The 17943-nt window shown below is 50.1% G+C and overlaps 1 protein-coding gene across 1 annotated transcript in view; it reads left to right on the plus strand.

The window, feature by feature from the left end:
• The window catches only part of GALNT10 (polypeptide N-acetylgalactosaminyltransferase 10), a 223161-nt gene that overhangs the window by 192255 nt on the left and 12963 nt on the right, over positions 1 to 17943 (plus strand). The window contains exons 7-8 of the mRNA XM_065874259.1: positions 1511 to 1628; positions 16903 to 17010. Coding sequence (XP_065730331.1) covers positions 1511 to 1628; positions 16903 to 17010 — 226 coding nt within the window. The remainder of the gene's footprint in view (positions 1 to 1510; positions 1629 to 16902; positions 17011 to 17943) is intronic.

Genomic DNA, 17943 nt, shown 5'->3' on the forward strand with positions numbered 1-17943 from the left:
CTCCCATACTCAGCAGCACAGGGTTCCGGGGCTAAAATCTTCACCCCAGACCCCACCACAGGTTTGGGGAGAGCTGAGGTTGCAGTGAGGATTTCCCCGTTTCTGATCTGGGCTCATGAGGTCAATGTGAGGAGTAAATTCATTTTGGTAGTAATTTAGCTCAGTACAGCGCCTGGCAGATTCAAGGCCTCGGTCAGTGATCGAGGGAGTCCTTTCTAAAAGAGTCCCCTCCTGTGCTGTCAGGGCCCATCTACTGCAGGAAGCCTTGCGAGGCGTATGGGTTAACTCACCTCTTTCCAAGTCAGTCCACTTCCCCTGAGCGTGCAGTTTCCCAAGCCAGGAGGGGCCGTGGAGGTTGCTGCTAGAATGGTTTTCCTTGGAGGGTTTGGAGTTTTCCCGGGGAGTCAGACAAGGCCACAGCCACTCAGCTTTTCGCACAAAAAACACTGGTGGCCCCTCCCAGGTGCTGGCCCCACGGGAGGCGCTGTGGGGAACTTGGGCAAGACACACCCACCGCTTGATCATCTCTGCCCCCGAGCTCGTGCTTTCTCCTGGGTGCCTTCCCCTCCCCCAAGTTCCCGCTTTGTTCCTAGCCACCTCGAATGCCACCCTCTGAGCATCCTTCCTTGACTCTTGCCCCAGCTTCCCTCCTCACCCCGAAAACCTGGAGGCAGACGCTCCTCCTTTCCCGTAGCGCTGGCTGCGCCTCCCAGAGGCCCTTGTTACACCCCACCTGTCTTCTGGGTCCTCCTCTCCTGAGGTGGCTGCCCTGCCATGCTGGCATCCCCTGAAGATTCTGTCTGACCCTGATTTACCTCCAAATTCTTCCAGCATCTGCTTCTCAGCTGGTACTCGATGAAGAAACGAATGAGAGAATGAATGAGCAGAGTTAATCTTATCCCAGTTTAACTGAAAGAACAGTGACTGTGGCTTCTTCCATAAACTCTCAGCAGAAAAATAATATCTATGCTGGGATTACAGAGTGAGAATCATCAAACAATCTTACCCAAAAACACAGACTCCTAAGCTCCATTCCCCCAGAGACTGTTTTGTAGGTCTGGGGTTGGGCCCAGGAAGCTGTATGTGTTTTCATCTCTCTAAGACATTCTACAGCCTAGACAGGCTTGGAAAGACCTGATTCAGATCATTTAATCAATGGGAAGACTAGAGATTAGATATAGATATGCATATATATATGGTACAGCTACAAGGCCCACAGGGAAAAAGCACTATGATTTCATTTCACAAGTATTCTTAGGTGTTAACCACGTAAAGGATTTTTGGGTCCATTGGTTAAAATGTAGCATTTATGAAGAAGTATAGGCAAGAAGGAAGAAAGCCAGGGGCCTCACTCAGAAGGGCTTTGGATTCCCTGCTGGACAAGTGGGCTGTGTTCACAGAGTAGCGGGGAGCATCACCCCTGGGAGAACAGCAGTGCCCTAGAGCAGGATACCCAAGGAGCACACAGCCAAGACGTCCATGTCTTCACACCAGGTTCTTCTTCCCGCAGGTCTCCTGTGATGGCCGGTGGACTGTTCGCCGTGGATCGGAAGTGGTTCTGGGAGCTGGGCGGGTACGACCCAGGCTTGGAGATATGGGGAGGGGAGCAGTATGAAATCTCGTTCAAGGTGAGCTCTCGAGAAGCCCCTTTGTCCTTGGCAGGGTGCCCGTGGCACCTGTCCTGGCAGGCTGCCTGCTTAGCGTCTGTCTGAGCCTGGTGAACAAATCAGGAGCCGCCAGCCACTGCTTTCTGTGTGTGTGTTGGTAGGGGGTGCGGAGTGGAGGCGGCAGCATGGAGATCCTCAGGTTGCCAAAGGCTGGCCTCAGCCACAGCTCTGGCTGGTGTTTGCCTTGCATTGTCCCTTCTCAGATGACAGTGTTGGAATAAGACAGGCCTCACTTCCCCAGAGATGGTGTGTCTCCCATTGAGATGACCAGCCGACCAGCAGAGGGGAAGAGAGAGCACAACGGCCGAACAAGACACATGGGCCGGCAGGAAGCTCTGCTCTGAGAATGGTCCCCTGGCCTCACAGAAACCAACTTGTCTTTAGTGGTTCCTGGCCACCCCTCTCGAGTCTTCCCTTTGTATCTGTCTCTGCTGGAGTTTGATGTACAGAGACCAGGGGCTAAGAGCTTGAGTTGTGGGGTCAGAGAAGCCTGGGTTCCAATCCCAACTCCATCACTCAGTTGCTGTGTGACTTTGGGCAAGTTAGATTACCTCTCTGAGCTTTCTTCCCTCATCTAAGAGAATAATCATACTACCTACTTTACAGAGCTTTTGTGAAGATTAAATGAGATAATAGCTAGAAAGTGGTTAGCACCCAACCTGGGGACACAACCAATTAATAACTGGTAGAAATTATTAAAGAGTCAGTGAAAATATATTTACTGTAACCTATTAGACCAGCCCATGTGCTGTAGAAGCTTCTGACAATGGTGATAAAGGAGGTGATGGTTACTAGTTAACTATGCAAACTTCTGAGGCCCCATTCCTCCCCTTTTTGTGGGATTTTTGTATTGATCTCAAGTGAAGAACAGAGGCTTAGTCCCTCTGAGGGGAAGGTTAGCTTGTCCTGTGGCCCTGTGGTCGGCCAGGGCCTGCTTCTAACACCCCTAGAACCCCTGGTAAGGCATATCCCCAACCCATGAGGGATGGCCAGCAGCATAACTGGGCTGAGCCCTGTGAATACGCCTGCCAAGGAACCCGGATGCCTGCCAAGTCGGGCATCAACTTCTTATGCAAAGAACCATTGTCACACACGGCAATTAAGGTTTCGGCGCTGGGGTTAGATTGCCTAGGTCAGGTCGTAGCTCTGCTACTTCATACCAGCTGTGTGATCTTGGACAAAGAATCCTTAGCCTCACTGAGCCTCAGTTTCTGCTTCCATAAAATGGGTTTAATGGTACTTTAATTCTCACAGGGTTGTTGAGAGGATTAAATAAGTCCATTCTTGTTAGGATGACTTAATAAATATCCTAAAAATTATTTTCATTATTGTCATTGTCCTTGTGTATGCCACTGGGTGAGCCGTTCAGAACTGGGGGACATAAATTCTTGATTAGCAAGAAAACAACCTGTTATTCTACTGAAACATTATTTTGATTTGAAAGGCAGTCTATGTCCATTTTACCTTCAGACTTCTGAAGTTGTCTCCCATAAGGGGGCCAGCCCCCTAAATAAAACTAATATTAAAATCCAGGGGTGATATTAAAAATATTTAACAACAATGATGACACAAGCACCAATCAGTCAGAGCGGATGCCAGCTGTCAACAACTGTGCATCCACCCTGGTGTGCGGCAACTCAAATGCAGCCATGATCAGAGCTGGCAGTACCCTGTGTGGAGCCCTTCACAAGTGTTGGCTTATTTAATCCTCAAAGCAACCCTAGGAGGGTGGTATCATTATTATAAACATTTCACAGGGGGGGCAGGTGGAACTCAGACCCAGGTCCCACACAGTTGACACTAACAGAACCAGGACCTGAACCTAGGTCTGCCCAACTGCAAAGCCCATGCTCTCACCCGCCATGTTGTATAGGCCTCTGCAGGGACGTGAGAGCACTTGAGAGGAAAACTAGCCTAAGAGGTTGGCTGTAATCTCTTACTCTTCTTCTCAGTTTTTGCCTCCTCCTGGGGTTAACTTACTAGGATATCCTGCAGCCTCTCAATGAAGTGAACTAGTAACAGTCTAAGTCAGAAATAGGTTTGCTCTCCCAGCCAACTCTGATCCATCAGTAGGAGCTGCCCCAGTTCTGTGTTAATATGTATTGCGAGGCTGTGTCTGAGCTTATCAGAAAAGGAGTGGTGATTGATTAGTGATGTCTGCCCTGGGTGCAGGTTTGGTGAGTGATGGCACATATGTCATTTATTTAGTATCCCTAGCCCATGCAATCTAATTTTCCAAATGTCACATCCTTACAGTGGAATCACATACAAGGAATCAGAAGAGTTTTAACTTCACAGTTCCTCAATCTGTCAATTAAACAAACTTAATTTATGAAGTTTTCTACTAAGTTTGTTCCCAGAAATGGGCACATCAGTGTTCTTAGTTCTCACCAGAATGTAAACTTCAGTAGGGTAACCATCTTTGTCTGTTGTATCCCAAGAACCAAAAGGGTTGCCTGACCGGGAGAAGGCACTTAGTAAATAATTGTTGGTTGAATACTCAGAGCAGGCGTAATACTGGCCAGAACCAGCCTCCTTGGTCAAGAAGTTCCCCTTCAGAAACTCCCTCCACGGAGAAGAGTGATTGGAGAAAAATGAGCACAAAGGAGTTTCTAAACCCAAAATAATTTCAGTCTGTGCGTTTCAAAGACCCATTTGATGATGCTCATCAGGCAATTATGGCAGAACAATTGGCATTTTCCCACCACAGTTTATTTACAAAAGACACGGTAATGAAGCCGTATTGGAAGTCTCTCATCCGGGAGGAGGAGGGAGGCTGGCTCCTGTTGCCATTTGATCCAATTATCTCCTTCACTCAGGAGAGGAGATGAGACAGTGTAATGAGGAGTCCCCCAGGTCTGAAAGGGAGACATTTCTCCCTGGGCTTTCTCTCTCCGGGCTTTGAGAGCGCGAGTTCCTGGAGCCGGCAGCAGCCCCTCTGCCAGTGCACTGTCTCCCGGGCCCCCGCGGAAGGCCTGCCCACAGCGCTGAGGGCACAGGAGAGCCCGTTCGTCTGCCGGCAACACCTCCCTGGAATGCCGGTTGTTCTGTTTCAGCCAGAGCAGGGCATTTACGAAGGGCCAAATTCCCTCTGATTAATCTCTACTGAGATCCCTTTTCTTCTTGGTGACAGAGAAGAGAGACTGGTCTGAAAGGCATGAGTGTATTTTCAGAAATTAAGATAAATTGATACGTTAAAAAAAAAGACAAATTGATACGTGCCATCAGGGCTGATGGATTAATAATTTGGCTCCAATTTCAGACCAGGCCATCTATCCCGATGGGAAAACCCCAGAAAAGATGTTCCGAAGGCTCTGAAATTTCTAGGAGAGTCATTGACTCTTTTTTTTCCCCTCTCTCTCTCAGCCAATAGAGCTTCTTTTTCCAAAAGGCACAGTCACATATGAGAGTTCTCCTGCTTGGCAGTTAGACTCTTCCCAGTTCTAGTGGGCGGATAAATCTTTAACCCTGTAGCCTGGCCTACACCCACCTCCATGAGCTGCTTACCGCCCCTTGCTTTCTCTCCACTCTCCTCCGCATTGCGTTAGTCTGGACGCTTGGTAACAGGTCACCAAAATCCCAGTCAATCTGACCCCAGTCTGACTTAAGCAAAAAAATCAGAATTGATTGGCCCACACAACTGAAATTCCAGGGTAGATCCTCCAGACCCGGCTGGATCCAGGGACTAACCCATCTCATCTAGGCTCCATTTCGCTTAGTCCCTCAGCTCTGCTTTCATCTGGGTTGGCTTTCCTCTTAGGCAAGTTTTCACTTGTGGAAATACCCAGCAGCCCAGTGGGAAAAGAGTTTCTATTTCCCATCATTCCTGTAGTAAGTCCCCAAGTCGAGTCTCATTGGCCTTCTGGTCCCTTGCCCCTCACTGAGCAATGTTCTGATCTGTCAACTGCAGCGAGTCTGAATGGTCACATGCCCATCCTGGAGCTGGGAAAGTGGGATGAGCTGGCTCCCTAAAGGAAAGCCCAGGCATTGTGTGCAGAAGGGGGAATGGAGGTGGGGCGGGGCAAACCACCGATGCCCACCTGACCCAGCCATACAGAACAGCTTACAAGCCCCAGGCTCACATGCCTGGCTATCTTTGAAGGCACGCACTGTTCATTTTTCCTGAAATGCCCTTCCTTAGTCTGGCCAACCCACAGTCATCCTTCTGGGTTCAGCTCATCTATATGGCGTCCTCTCAGCCTTACCTGAGCTCCCTGTGATGCTTAGGGACCACCCGAATGTCACTCCCAGCATGGCACCCAGTACCTCCTGTTGACAGGACCCAAGGGTTGGCCTGTCTCCCCCACTGCACTCTGAGCTTCCTCGAGGCAGGGAGTGGGTTTTGTCCATCTCTATACCCCAGTTTCTGGCCCAGAATAGGTGTTTTAGATAACTGTTAGTGGCATCAATTCCTATCTTATATAACTTCCTTCATCCTGCCCTTCCCAGGCTTACATCTGCATCTTTGGGTGATGGCGATGTGGCAGGAGAGGTACTCAGTGAGAAGGGAGGGCACTGGCTTCTCGTCTCTGCTCTCTGTCCACCTGGAGACCCTGGACCAATTGCTTGATCTCTCTGGCCCTCACATCCCAGATGGTGCTGATAGAGTTTTCCTTCCTACCCAAGAGAGGCTCGAATAAGATGCTGTGTAGAAAGCCCTTGGCCTTACGTGGATGAGAGGGTGGTTGGATTAGAGGTGGTGGCGGCAGGACCAGCAGAAAAGGGACCTGCACAGTGTCCCCAGGAGGCTGAAGTTACGATGTCTTCAACTTTGAGGTCCAGGAGAGGAGAAGTGTCCATGGGACAACGTGGCTGAGCTGGCGTGAGAAAGATGTGGGCCTTGACGCAATGTAAGTGGATATATCTTTTGTTAGCAGTTTGGCAGAATCCGTTACATTTCAAAGCAAGCACATTCTTTTACCCAAAATTTCACGCCCAGGAGTTTAGCCAAGAGAGATAGAGCAAAGATTGAGGTAGGAGCTATCTGTTGAAGCATTACTTACGAAAGGGGAAGACTGAAAATGACCTAAATGTACATCCTTAGGGGATAAATAAGTTAAAGCACATCCCAACAGTGAAACATTATGTAAAAGAAGTTAGATGCCTCCAAAATTAAGTTTTAAAAAAAGATGTGAAAATTTTGTTTTTATGTATGTATATATAGTCTCGTGTTTAAACTTAAAAATATGACAAATGCAAACAAAAAAAAACTGAGAAGAATCTCCTTCTAGTTTACTGAGCACCCACATGCAGTAACGTGGGGCCCCGTGCCCCCCCATTTTATAGATGAGGAAACTGAGTCTTGGGTTAAATCCTTCCACAATGTCACGTGGTTGGAACAGGGATTTCAGCCCTGCTGTCTGACTTCAGACTGATCCTTTGCCTTGATGTACTCTGACCCACGGTGCCCCGGAAGCTTCCCATCCCTTGGGGCATCGGGGGTGGGAGGGCTACAGTGTGGCTGTCCCTTTCTGCTTCATTGTTTCTGTAACATTGAATGCGTTCATCATCAGTACATATCACTTCTGTAATCAGGAGAAAAATTAATATTTTTTTTTAACCGAGAAGAAGGGAAGACTGTTGTTTCTTCAGCCTCCCGGCCCACCCCTCCTCCGCCCCATAGACATCCCAGTGCTTCGTTTGGGCCATTTGCAAGTTCAGGGATGAGATTCTCCCCCAAGTGAGGTCTACAGAGAAGGGAGTCACGGTGAGGAGACCCCCAGGGAAGGATGGAGACCCCAAGCGCACCTCTGCAGGGTCTGTTCCAGGAGACAAGGGCAGCAGCCTGCTGCCCTTGGAGAGAAAGATGGAGACGTTCAGAAGGTCCCTTGGGGCAGGCTCGCTTGAGCAAGGGAGTGACAGAAAGCCACACGAGGGAACGAGGGAAAGCCTTGTTCCGAGAGGGAAACCCACCACATCTGAGCAGAGGCAGGAGGCCTCAGTGGTGGGTGGGTCTGCCTAGTCCAACACTGATACAGTTACCAAAGGCCAACCCAGCCCCAGACTGCTGTGGGCAGATTTTAAAAAAGGAAACTCTCAGATTTTCCTTCCTTGGAGCTCACGTGTCATCAGGGGGGTTGAGGGAAATAGGGTGTATGAAAAGGAAGTAGTATGCCCACCAGAAGCGGGTGAGGAGTGATGTTGTGACCTGGTGCCCCAGGTTCTTAGGGGACAGGGCCAGGGTCCCTCAGCTGGAAGGTGGCAGAGCCAGGGCTAAATCCCAGAGTCCTGACTCTAAGCCCAGTGCTCATTTCATTCCACCTGGTGGGAGGGGGCAGCCTAGAGAGAGGCCACTGCTACAGGGAGGCCCCAGAAGTCAGGACCAGCCCCGAGGGGGTTAAGTTGCCACCCAGGAGGGCCTTCGGGGCCCCCACGCAAGTGCCAGCCTGCCATCGCCTCTCCCCATCCCTTCCACCACCCGCTCCCAGCCCCCTCTGACTCAGACCAGCTGCAGTGTCGCTGCCGGGAACCCGGCGCTAGCTCCTTCCTTCGCTGGGTTATCCGAGGATGCTGGGAACTTGCTCTGCCGCATGTAGAATTTTCCTCCCAGCCACATGTACCCAGACTTTCTAAGAGCTGTCTGCCAAGAACAGGGAAGGCATTCTACTCCTGACTTTGAGTAGCCATTTGAAATTCCATGGGTGTCTCTGCCCCTCCCACCATTCCTCCAGGAAGATGGCTCGGAAGCCCGAGGGTCACCTGTGGTACCTCGCTCCCTAACCAGCCACGTGCCCATCTCTTCATGCCTCGGTCTTTTATTGCTAAAAATGGAGATAACAACTTCTTCAGAGGTTTGTTATAAAAACTAAATGGTAGGGACTTCCCCGGCAGTCCAGTGGTTAAGACTCCGTCTCTCAATGCAGGGGCACAGGTTCGATCCCTGGTCAGGGATCCCACATGCCACAAGGCGAGGCCAAAAATAAAAATAAAAAGTTAAATGGTATAAAACGTTTGTTTAGCCTGGAGACAGACAAAAAGAAGGCAGTCAGTGAATGGTAGCTGTTTGGATCAGAACCTTCGTGTTAAAAAAGGAGGCAGGGGGCTTCCCTGGTGGCGCAGTGGTTGAGAGTCCGCCTGCCAATGCAGGGGACACGGGTTCGTGCCCTGGTCCGGGAAGATGCCACATGCCGCGGAGCGGCTAGGCCCGTGAGCCATGGCGGCTGAGCCTGCATGTCCGGAGCCTGTGCTCCGCAACGGGAGAGGCCACAACAGTGAGAGGCCCGCGTACCGCAAAAAAAAAGAAAAAAGGAGGCAGAACGACGCGGGATAGTACATTGGCTTTGGAATCAAACCACCTGGGTTCAGGTGAAAGCTCCATCAGCTAGTGGCTGTGTGACCTTGGGAAAGTGACTTAACCTCTCTGGACTTCTTCATCTGTAAAGTGGCAATAGAATGATCCTTATTGCATAGTGTCGGTGTGAGCATACTATTAATCAAAATGTGTTAAAAGATTAGCTCAGTGCCTGGCATATTGTAAATTATCAATTATGATAGCTGTTAACGTTGGCATTGTGGTCGATGTGTATGGGCTGCAGTTGCAGGAAGACAGGTGTGGAAGGAGCTTTGAGGCCGGCAAGACAGAGGCCAAAGACCTTGGCTCCAGGCCCAGCTCTGGAATGAACTCTGAGTGAGACCTGGGACAGTTCACCTGCCCTTTCTGCTGAACCTTTACTTCCTCATTGAAAGGACACTAATAACCCCAAACTCACAGGGCTGTCTAGAGACACAGTGTGAACTGGCAGGCACCACTGTCCTGAGAGGGGCTGTCACTAATCCAGGAGGCACTAGTTCTCAAAGTGTGGTCCCCAGCCCAGCAGCACCAGCATCACCTGGGAACTTGTTAGAAATGTAAATTCTCAGATCCCACGGAGACCTGCTGAGTCAGACATCCTAGGGGTGGGACCCAGCAGTCTGTGTTTTAGCAAGCTCTCCGGGTGACTCTGATGCTCACTCGAGACTGAAAATCTTGGCTGTAATCAGTAGGTAAGGTCTTGTACAGAGTGGATGCTCAGGCTGGGGTGTGGAAAGATAGAGTAATGGGTAGGTTGGTTGGCAGGGTTGGCCCACAGGTACCAACACCTTCACCCCACTTTCAAGGCTCTATGTCATTGGTCCACCCTTGGCTGCCAGTTTCTGTTCCATCTCTTCTTTTTTTTTTTAATTAATTAATTTATCTTTTGGGGTCTTCGTTTCTGTGTGAGGGCTTTCTGCAGTTGCGGCGAGCGGGGGCCACTCTTCATCGCGGTGTGCGGGCCTCTCACTGTCACGGCCTCTCCCGTTGCAGAACACAGGCTCCAGATGCGCAGGCTCAGTAGTTGTGGCTCACGGGCCTAGTTGCTCCGCAACATGTGAGGTCTTTGAAGACCAGGGCTCGAACCCGTGTCCCCTGCATTGGCAGGCAGATTCTTAACCACTGAGCCACCAGGGAAGCCTCCATCTCTTCCAGTAGGGTTTTAGAGCAAGGCTGACCAGTGACCAGGCTATGTGTGAATGAATGAATGAACGAATGAATGTTTTACTGGGCTGCATTGTTCATGGAAAGAAAAGCACATGTGCCCAAGAGAGCAGAAATGTGAGTGCACTGCAGCTGGCTCTCAGCAGCAGGCACATGTGGTGTCCAGGGGGTGTGGAGGGGATCGGAGGTGACCAGAGCAGGGGGCAGAGACCTTGACTGCAAGCCCAGGGTAACCCCTTTGTCCTGCAGATAATACAAATGCCAAGAGGGGTCTTTGTGGAAGACCATGATAGGGTCAGGACCAGGCTTTAGAAAGATCAAAGGTGCAGTCTCAGATCTGCCTAGTTCTGCGGGCCCCCACCCTGGAATCCACTCTGGGCTCTGCCACTTATGAGCTGAGGAGCCCTGGGGAAGGCACTGGACCTCGCTAGGCCTCGCTTTCCTCATGTGTAAGAGGCATGCCAGTACCTCCCTCACTGGGTGGTTGGGAGATTGTGCTATTTCAAATATGAACCAAAACCTAACAGATCCTGCAACTTAAGTGAATTCATTTATTAAAGGAAAAAAAAAGCCCTAATGTAAGGCAACCACCCCCCATTTTTTGGCCAAGTTGACTATAAACACCTCAGGAGGGCTTCCCTGGTGGCGCAGTGGTTGAGAGTCCGCCTGTCGATGCAGGGGACACGGGTTCGTGCCCCGGTCCGGGAAGATCCCACATGCCACGAAGCGGCTGGGCCCGTGAGCCATGGCCGCTGAGCCTGCATGTCCAGAGCCTGTGCTCTGCAACAGGAGAGGCCACAACAGTGAGAGGCCCGTGTACCGCACACACACACAAAAAAACACCTCAGGGTATTGTTTTTCTTTATTTAATTAATTAATTTATTTATTTTTGGCTGCATTGCGTCTTTGTTGCTGCACACGAGCTTTCTCTAGTTGCGGTGATCAGGGGCTACTCTTCGTTGGTGGTGCACAGGCTGCTCATTGCGGTAGCTTCTCTTGTTGCCGAGCACGGCCTCTAGGTGCGTGGGCTTCAGTAGTTACAGCACGTGGGCTCAGTAGTTGTGGCTCGCGGGCTCCAGAGCGCAGGTCAGTAGCTGTGGCACATGGGCTTAGCTGCTCTGTGGCATGTAGGATCCTCCCGGACCAGAGCTCGAACCCGTGTCCCCTGCATTGGCAGGCGGCTTCTTAACTACTGTGCCACCAGGGAAGCCCCAGGATACTGTTGAAACAGTCAGATATTCAATTTATTAATTTAGCTACACATATGCTTAATACTATATTATATAAAATCATATATTAATCTAGAAGTAAATTTAAATGGATTTTTAAAAGAAAAATAAAATTGGGTTTTTTCCTGCTCTTTTACCAACTGTACCCTGTAACCAGTATAAGCATCTAATATTAACATGAGTGAGATCCTTTCATGCTGGTGAGACTTCCTGAAACAGTATCTTGTTGTTCAAAACAAACTAATATGTTCAAAATCATATGAACTTACAGAAGACATGGATCCAACACCATTCCTTCTTTTCTGAAGGGAAACTGCGTGGCATATTTGTGGCGCCCACCACCAGTAGCGCCAGCCACCATGTGCCCAGGTAGCACCATTAGGATTGCTCAGAGTCGTCTATGCTTCAGAATTACCTCATTCCAGCCTCATCACAACCCTAGGAGGGAGGCATAATAATACATCCCATACTGCAGGTGAGGAAACTGAGGCTTTCAGATTCATGAAACTTGCTTAAGAGCCAGAACCAAGCTCATCACGGCTACGCTGTGTTCTTCCTAAGCTCAGAGATAATGCAGGATAATTGGTGGCAATTATTCTTTTAATTGCATATTAATGGTGCAGCTCCCAAGCGCAACTGAACAGGGTTTGGACTTCATCGGGGTCCTCAGCCGAGCTGCCAGCAGCAAAAGCCATGGCTGACCGGTGTCTTCTCCCCTCCCTGGGCAGGTAGGGTGCCCATCCATTACTGACTGGTTTCCAGGCAGCAGTTTCCTTGAGAGAGAGGTTTCGCCCCACCCCTGCTCACTTGCGGTCCCCTCAGCAGGATGGCCCCTTTGCCACGCACTCACCGGGGCCCACTGTGTCTTCCTGAAGCTCATCACCACTCGTTTCTTTCCTCCTCAGTTTAGGAGGTAAGAGCGACTAATTGTCTTTTATAGACACTGTAATGAAGCCTGTCATCACACAAAAGAAGTTTGCTAATAAAGTAAATCAAAGCAGCAGTGAAATGAATGGGGAGCAAGCTTTTACAATTAGATTTGTACTTGTCTAGTGGCATGGTGCTTCCAGGGAGAAGACTGTTCCACAGAAGAAAACAGCACCAAGGAACGAGATGGCAGGGTGTGTTTGGAAACTCCTTATGGTGGAACAAGGCTCCCGGAGCAGACAGCTGCACCCCCTGCGGGGATGGAGACTAGGAAGGGCATGGAGGGGAGGGAGGGAAGAAAGCTGACAGCAGAGAGGGGCTGCAAGATGTCATCTCAGTGGCCTGTCTTTGTCCCCATCCATATATGACGGGGTCCCGGCCAAACACGGTTGCAGCTGCTGACAGCTCTGCAGCTCCCCTTCTCTCTGCCACCAGCTGGGCTCTTCTGCCAGTGTATTACTTGGGGGAGAGGCGAAGACCCTCAGGCAACCAAGCCCTGTGACGGTACCCCACCCACCTGGCACTGTCATTCTCCTGGTCAGTTGCAGGTTCTGCCACGAAGTCTGTTTGAAAAACTCCATCATGTCTCTGAGCTTCACTTTATCCATTTGGGAAATCAGGCCATAGGATAAAAAAATACCATGGTGTTGGGCAGAAGGGCAAATACTGTATCATTTCAAGGTGGTGGTATTTCTCGTTCTTTCGCAAATAGAAATGACTAACATTAATCAGGTTTGCTATGGCCAGGCGTCAGGCTGAGCGCTCTTCACAGCTTGTCTCAGTCCATCTCAGCAGCCTTGCAAGGTAGCAGTGACCGTCATCCCCAGGTCACACGGCTGCACTGGTGGCGTTGGGATAGGAAAACAGTGCTGTGGTTTCTGTGGGTCTTGGGTGGCTGCTGCCTCAGCTGTGAAGGGAGGGAGGTGGGCCTGAAGGTACACAGGTAGGTGACATGGACCATGAGCTGAACCTGGAGTCCAGGACCAGATCTGCCCAGCTCCCCAGCCCACGGCAAGTCATGCTGTAATTGCATGCCTCCAGCTTTTATCATGTCCCAGGATGGAGAGTCCCCTCCAGTCTGGGGATCCTGCCAGATAAGCAGCAAACACCATAGGGGTGGTGCCCGCTGTGTGTGATGTGTTCTGGGGGGCCAGAGGGAGTTCTGAAGGGTTGAGTGTACCCTGAGCTGGGCCCCTCTCAGACGGCTCAGGTGCTCCCAGAGGACTCAGGGCTTGGTAGCAGCTTTTGCTGAACAGGTGTGCGTCTCTCTAAAGGCAGTTCGAGTTCTGACTCAGCCGTCAAGAGAGTCATGTTCAGGGCAGGGAAGCCGTGGAGTAAACCCATCGTCCAAAGCCAGCACTCCTCCTGGGCTGCAGACATCCCAGGAATCTGAGGGCATTTTGGATGCCTCAAACCTCTGAGTAGATCAAGGTCACCCTGGTCCCTCAGGAACCTTCCGGCTGATGGCCAGCGTGGTCAGGGCCAAAGAAACCCGAGGTCACAGCACAGGGAAGGATTTGGAAATTGATAATCCGTCTGCATAAAGGAAGGTTCCCTGCCAAGCAGAGCCAGAGACACAGCCTCATTAGCTAATGTGAGTTTAATATGGAGTCGAGAAAGCTGGACACTGGCCTAGTCAGCTGCCCAGGAGACATTCACAAATAGAGCAGGGTAAGGTGTCCTCCACCTGCTCAGTGTTACTCTGCCTTCCAAAAGGCAAGGGCAGCCCAGCGGCGACCTGGGCAATATCCACCAGACAAAAACATTGCTTCCACATCAGTCACTTTGTATAAAGGGAGAGTTATTGTTACAGGATGCTGGCACCTGATCAATGTCTCCTGCTTTGAAAATAAACTTCTTGGCTTGGCCTTGACATTAATCTACCATCAGGAGCCCATTATCTCAAGACCAATGTTCTGTTCTATTGACTGGCTCGATGGTTTTTTTCTCCCCCAACATCAGAATATAATCGCATTTCTCCAGGCAGCATTTCCACTAATTGCAGCCCCACGCATGCCTATCCCCTGTGGGAAGCCCAGGACAGAGTACATCTGGGGTGGGGAGGAGACAGTTGCTGGCGGGAAGTGATGGGGGACTGAGGCCCCTCAAGTGTGCAAGGAGCCCTTCTAGAGCCCCTGAATTAATCAAGATACGGAGCCAAGTCCCCAGAATCCTATCAAGCAGTTCAAGGTGGAAAAGGCTCTTTTGCACGGCAGCGGGGTTGTAGATATTCCCACTCCTGCTCTTCACTCCACAAATGAGGGAATACAGTAATGAAATTAATAATAAATGTCCCAAATCCAGCCGTGTCCCACCATCGCCACAATCCCACAGACCCTAAGCCATGACTGCTTTGTATCTACAAAAGTCCCATAGACCTTCCCTCTCCCAATCCTGTACCCTACAGGCCATCCTGCACTCCACAGAGTCATCTTTGGAAAAGAGAGGTGGATTGTGTTGTCTCCCTCACTGAAGACTTGCAGTGAAGACTCCTAGTTCTGCTGCAAGAGACCCTTATGATTGTCCCACTCACCTCTATGACCTCCCCTCCCCTCACTCCTGTCTTTGCAACCTCTGCTCCAGGCCTCTGGCTCCCTACCCCAGGGCCTTTGCACTCGCTTTTCTCTCCACCTGCTCTCTCACCCTTCAGATCTTTATTTTATTTTACCTTCTCATCATTTAAGTCTCGCCTCAGATACTCCTTTCTAGGTGAGGCTTTCCCTGACAGGTGGGGGTAGCACAGCATCCCATCCATCCATCCAGTGAGTCCATCCGGTTACCTTGCTTTGGCTTCCATAGATCACACATCACCATCTGAAAGTCCCTGTATTAGTTATCTACTGCCACAGGAAAACATACTCTTAAAGCCGTAATAGACAGTTATTATCTCAGAGTTTGTGCAGGTCAGGGATTTGTGCGTGGCTTAGCAAAATAGTTCTGCCTGGGTCTTTCATGAGGTTATAGTCAGGGTATCAGCCAGGGCTGTGGTCATCTGAAGGCTTGACTGGGGCTGGAGGAGACTTTTTTAAAATATATTTATTTATTTATTTATTTATTTGTCTCACTGGGTCTTAGTTGCAGCACATGGGATCTTTAGTTGCGGCATGCAAACTCCTAGTTGCAGCATGCATGCAGGATCTAGTTCCCCGACCAGGGATGGAACGCGGGCCCCCTGCATTGGAAGCACAGAGTCTTAGCCACTGGACCAGCAGGGAAGTCCCTGGAGGAGCCACTTCTAAGATGGCTCATTCACGTGGTGGGAAGGTTAGCACTATTAGCAGGAGGCTTCAGCTCCTCACCACCTGTACCTCTCCATGGGGCTGCTTGAGTGTCCTCACAACATGACAGCTGGCTGCCCCAAAGCAAGTGATCCCAGGGAGCAAGGTGGGAGCCACAGTGTCCTTCGTCATTTCTGTAGTATCCTGTTGGTTACACAGGTCAGTCCTCATGTGCTTCATTTGGGAGGGTGCAAACAGCAGGAGGCAGGGATCATTGGGGGCTTCTCGGAGTCTGGCCACCACACTCCGCCTCCATGAGAGCAGGGGCCTTGGCCAACTTATTCACTGCTGTATGTGCCCAGCCGCATGTGTGGCATGTAGCAGGCACTCCATAAATATCAGTCAAACGTATGAACCCATCATTTGTAGTATCTCACAGCGCTGTGACTGGGTGCCAGGTCCTGTGCTAATAAGCACCTTATCTACAATACCGCATCCCCTGAGCCTGCCTCATTTAATCCTTTACAAGTGAGGAAACTGAGACTCAGAGAAGTTAGGTGCCTTGATCCAACTCACAAAGCTGTATAGTGGCTGAGTCAGGATTTGAACCCAGGACTGCCAGAGGGGGTCTGTTTAGGCTGGGCCCCTCAGTGGTTTGATTGTACTTGTTAAGAATTCCCACACTGTTGTCAGACCAGGGTTCCAACTCAGGAGATCTCTGTGATACCGGTTGTGGAGGGAGACACAAGAAGCATCAGCTGCCACACCACAGGCAGCCTTGCCCATGAGCCACCCTGCAGGAGAGTCAGGGCAGGGAGGCAGGGGACTGCTCAGGGTGACCCAGCAAGATCTAGAAGGAAACAACAGCATTTAATGCCAGAGTCGGCAAATGCACAGCCTGTGTGCCACCTTGTCCCCTGTCATACCTGCGGACAGCATCACGAAGTGATCACCACAGTCTTTCCCACAGAGCCCCCGATACCCCCTCACAATTCTCACACTTGTCCAGAGCTCAGACTCTAGAGTCAGCCCAAGCTGGCTCTGAATTCTGGCTCCACCATGTACCAACCCTGTGACCTTAAAGAAGTTTCTTAGCTTCTCTGAGCCTCGGTTTCTCCATCTGTAAAATGGAGCTCCGTTACTACCTACTTTATGGGTTTTCTGACGAGGCTTCCGTGCAGCTGTGCGTGCGAAGCCCATATCGTAGCGTTTGGCCATGAGTAAGCACTCGATGCCGTGAGCTGTTTTTACTGCTGTGTTTTCCTACGTCCCTAGTTCTGTGAATGGGGGCTTTGGTACACAGTCCACGCTGATGCTTCCGATGAATGCACGAAGGAACGCTCGCCTTTGAGGAGGCCGTGAATCGGAGGCAGAAATATCATCTTCTCTCACTTCTCACCCTGCAGGTGTGGATGTGTGGAGGCCGCATGGAGGACATTCCCTGCTCCAGGGTGGGCCATATCTACAGGAAGTACGTGCCCTACAAGGTCCCCGCCGGAGTCAGCCTGGCCCGGGTAAGGTGGTGGCTTTCCTAGGGGGTGAGATGTTGGCCTACAACCATCGGCGGAGCAGAGACACCCCATGCCCTAGGCCTAATGGTCCCTAGGAGTGAGGATGTGCCCCTCCCCCCACCCTCCAGGTGAAATCCAGTTTAAAAGAACTTACTTATGCGAATTCCCTGGTGGTCCAGTGGTTGGGACTCCACACTTTCAATGCTGAGGCTATGGGTTCAAGCCCTGGCTGGGGAACTAAGATCCCACAAGCCTCGCAGTGTGGGAAACATAAATAAACATAGAAGAACTTACTTAAAGCCCTCCTTAGTCACTTATTAGCTCTGTGATCTTGGAAGGGTTGCTCTAAGGCTCTGTTCACTCCTTTGCTTCAAGGAAGCTCATTTTTTTCCAACTCTTGGCATGGCCGGGAGAATTAAGGAGATAATGCAGTTTCCCAAAGTGTGACCAATAAGGTGATTTTAGGTGGTCAACATTTTTATTTCCATGTGTTGAAATTAATGTGGATTAGTGTAGCAAATTCATGATTTCACTGACATTATTACTTAGGATAAAGCTAAAGTAGGTACAAAGTTAGACTAGGGATGATTTAAAGAAACATGTTGGGTAAAATTTAATACAGGTGGAGTGGTGTGTTTGGGAAAGACTGAGATGGCACTTAAAAGCTCCTGGCACAGCGATGGTTAATAAATGTTAGCGTCTTTCTCTTCTCACCGCCTCTCCACTTTCATGCCAAAAATTCTGTGTCACACTGTTTTAGTGCCTTAAGATGGTTTATATCAGTCATTGGTCGAATTAAAGTGGCACTATCTACAAACGGAAATGTAAGCCAGAAGTTTTTGTTTTGTGTTATTAATATTTCACTAAACCTTAATAACAAAATTTTAAAATCTTAAGGGTCTTGAAAAAAATCAAGGTGACCCCAAAAGAACAACG

The sequence above is a fragment of the Phocoena phocoena genome, chromosome 3, assembly GCF_963924675.1.
Source record: "Phocoena phocoena chromosome 3, mPhoPho1.1, whole genome shotgun sequence".
Taxonomy (NCBI): domain Eukaryota; kingdom Metazoa; phylum Chordata; class Mammalia; order Artiodactyla; family Phocoenidae; genus Phocoena; species Phocoena phocoena.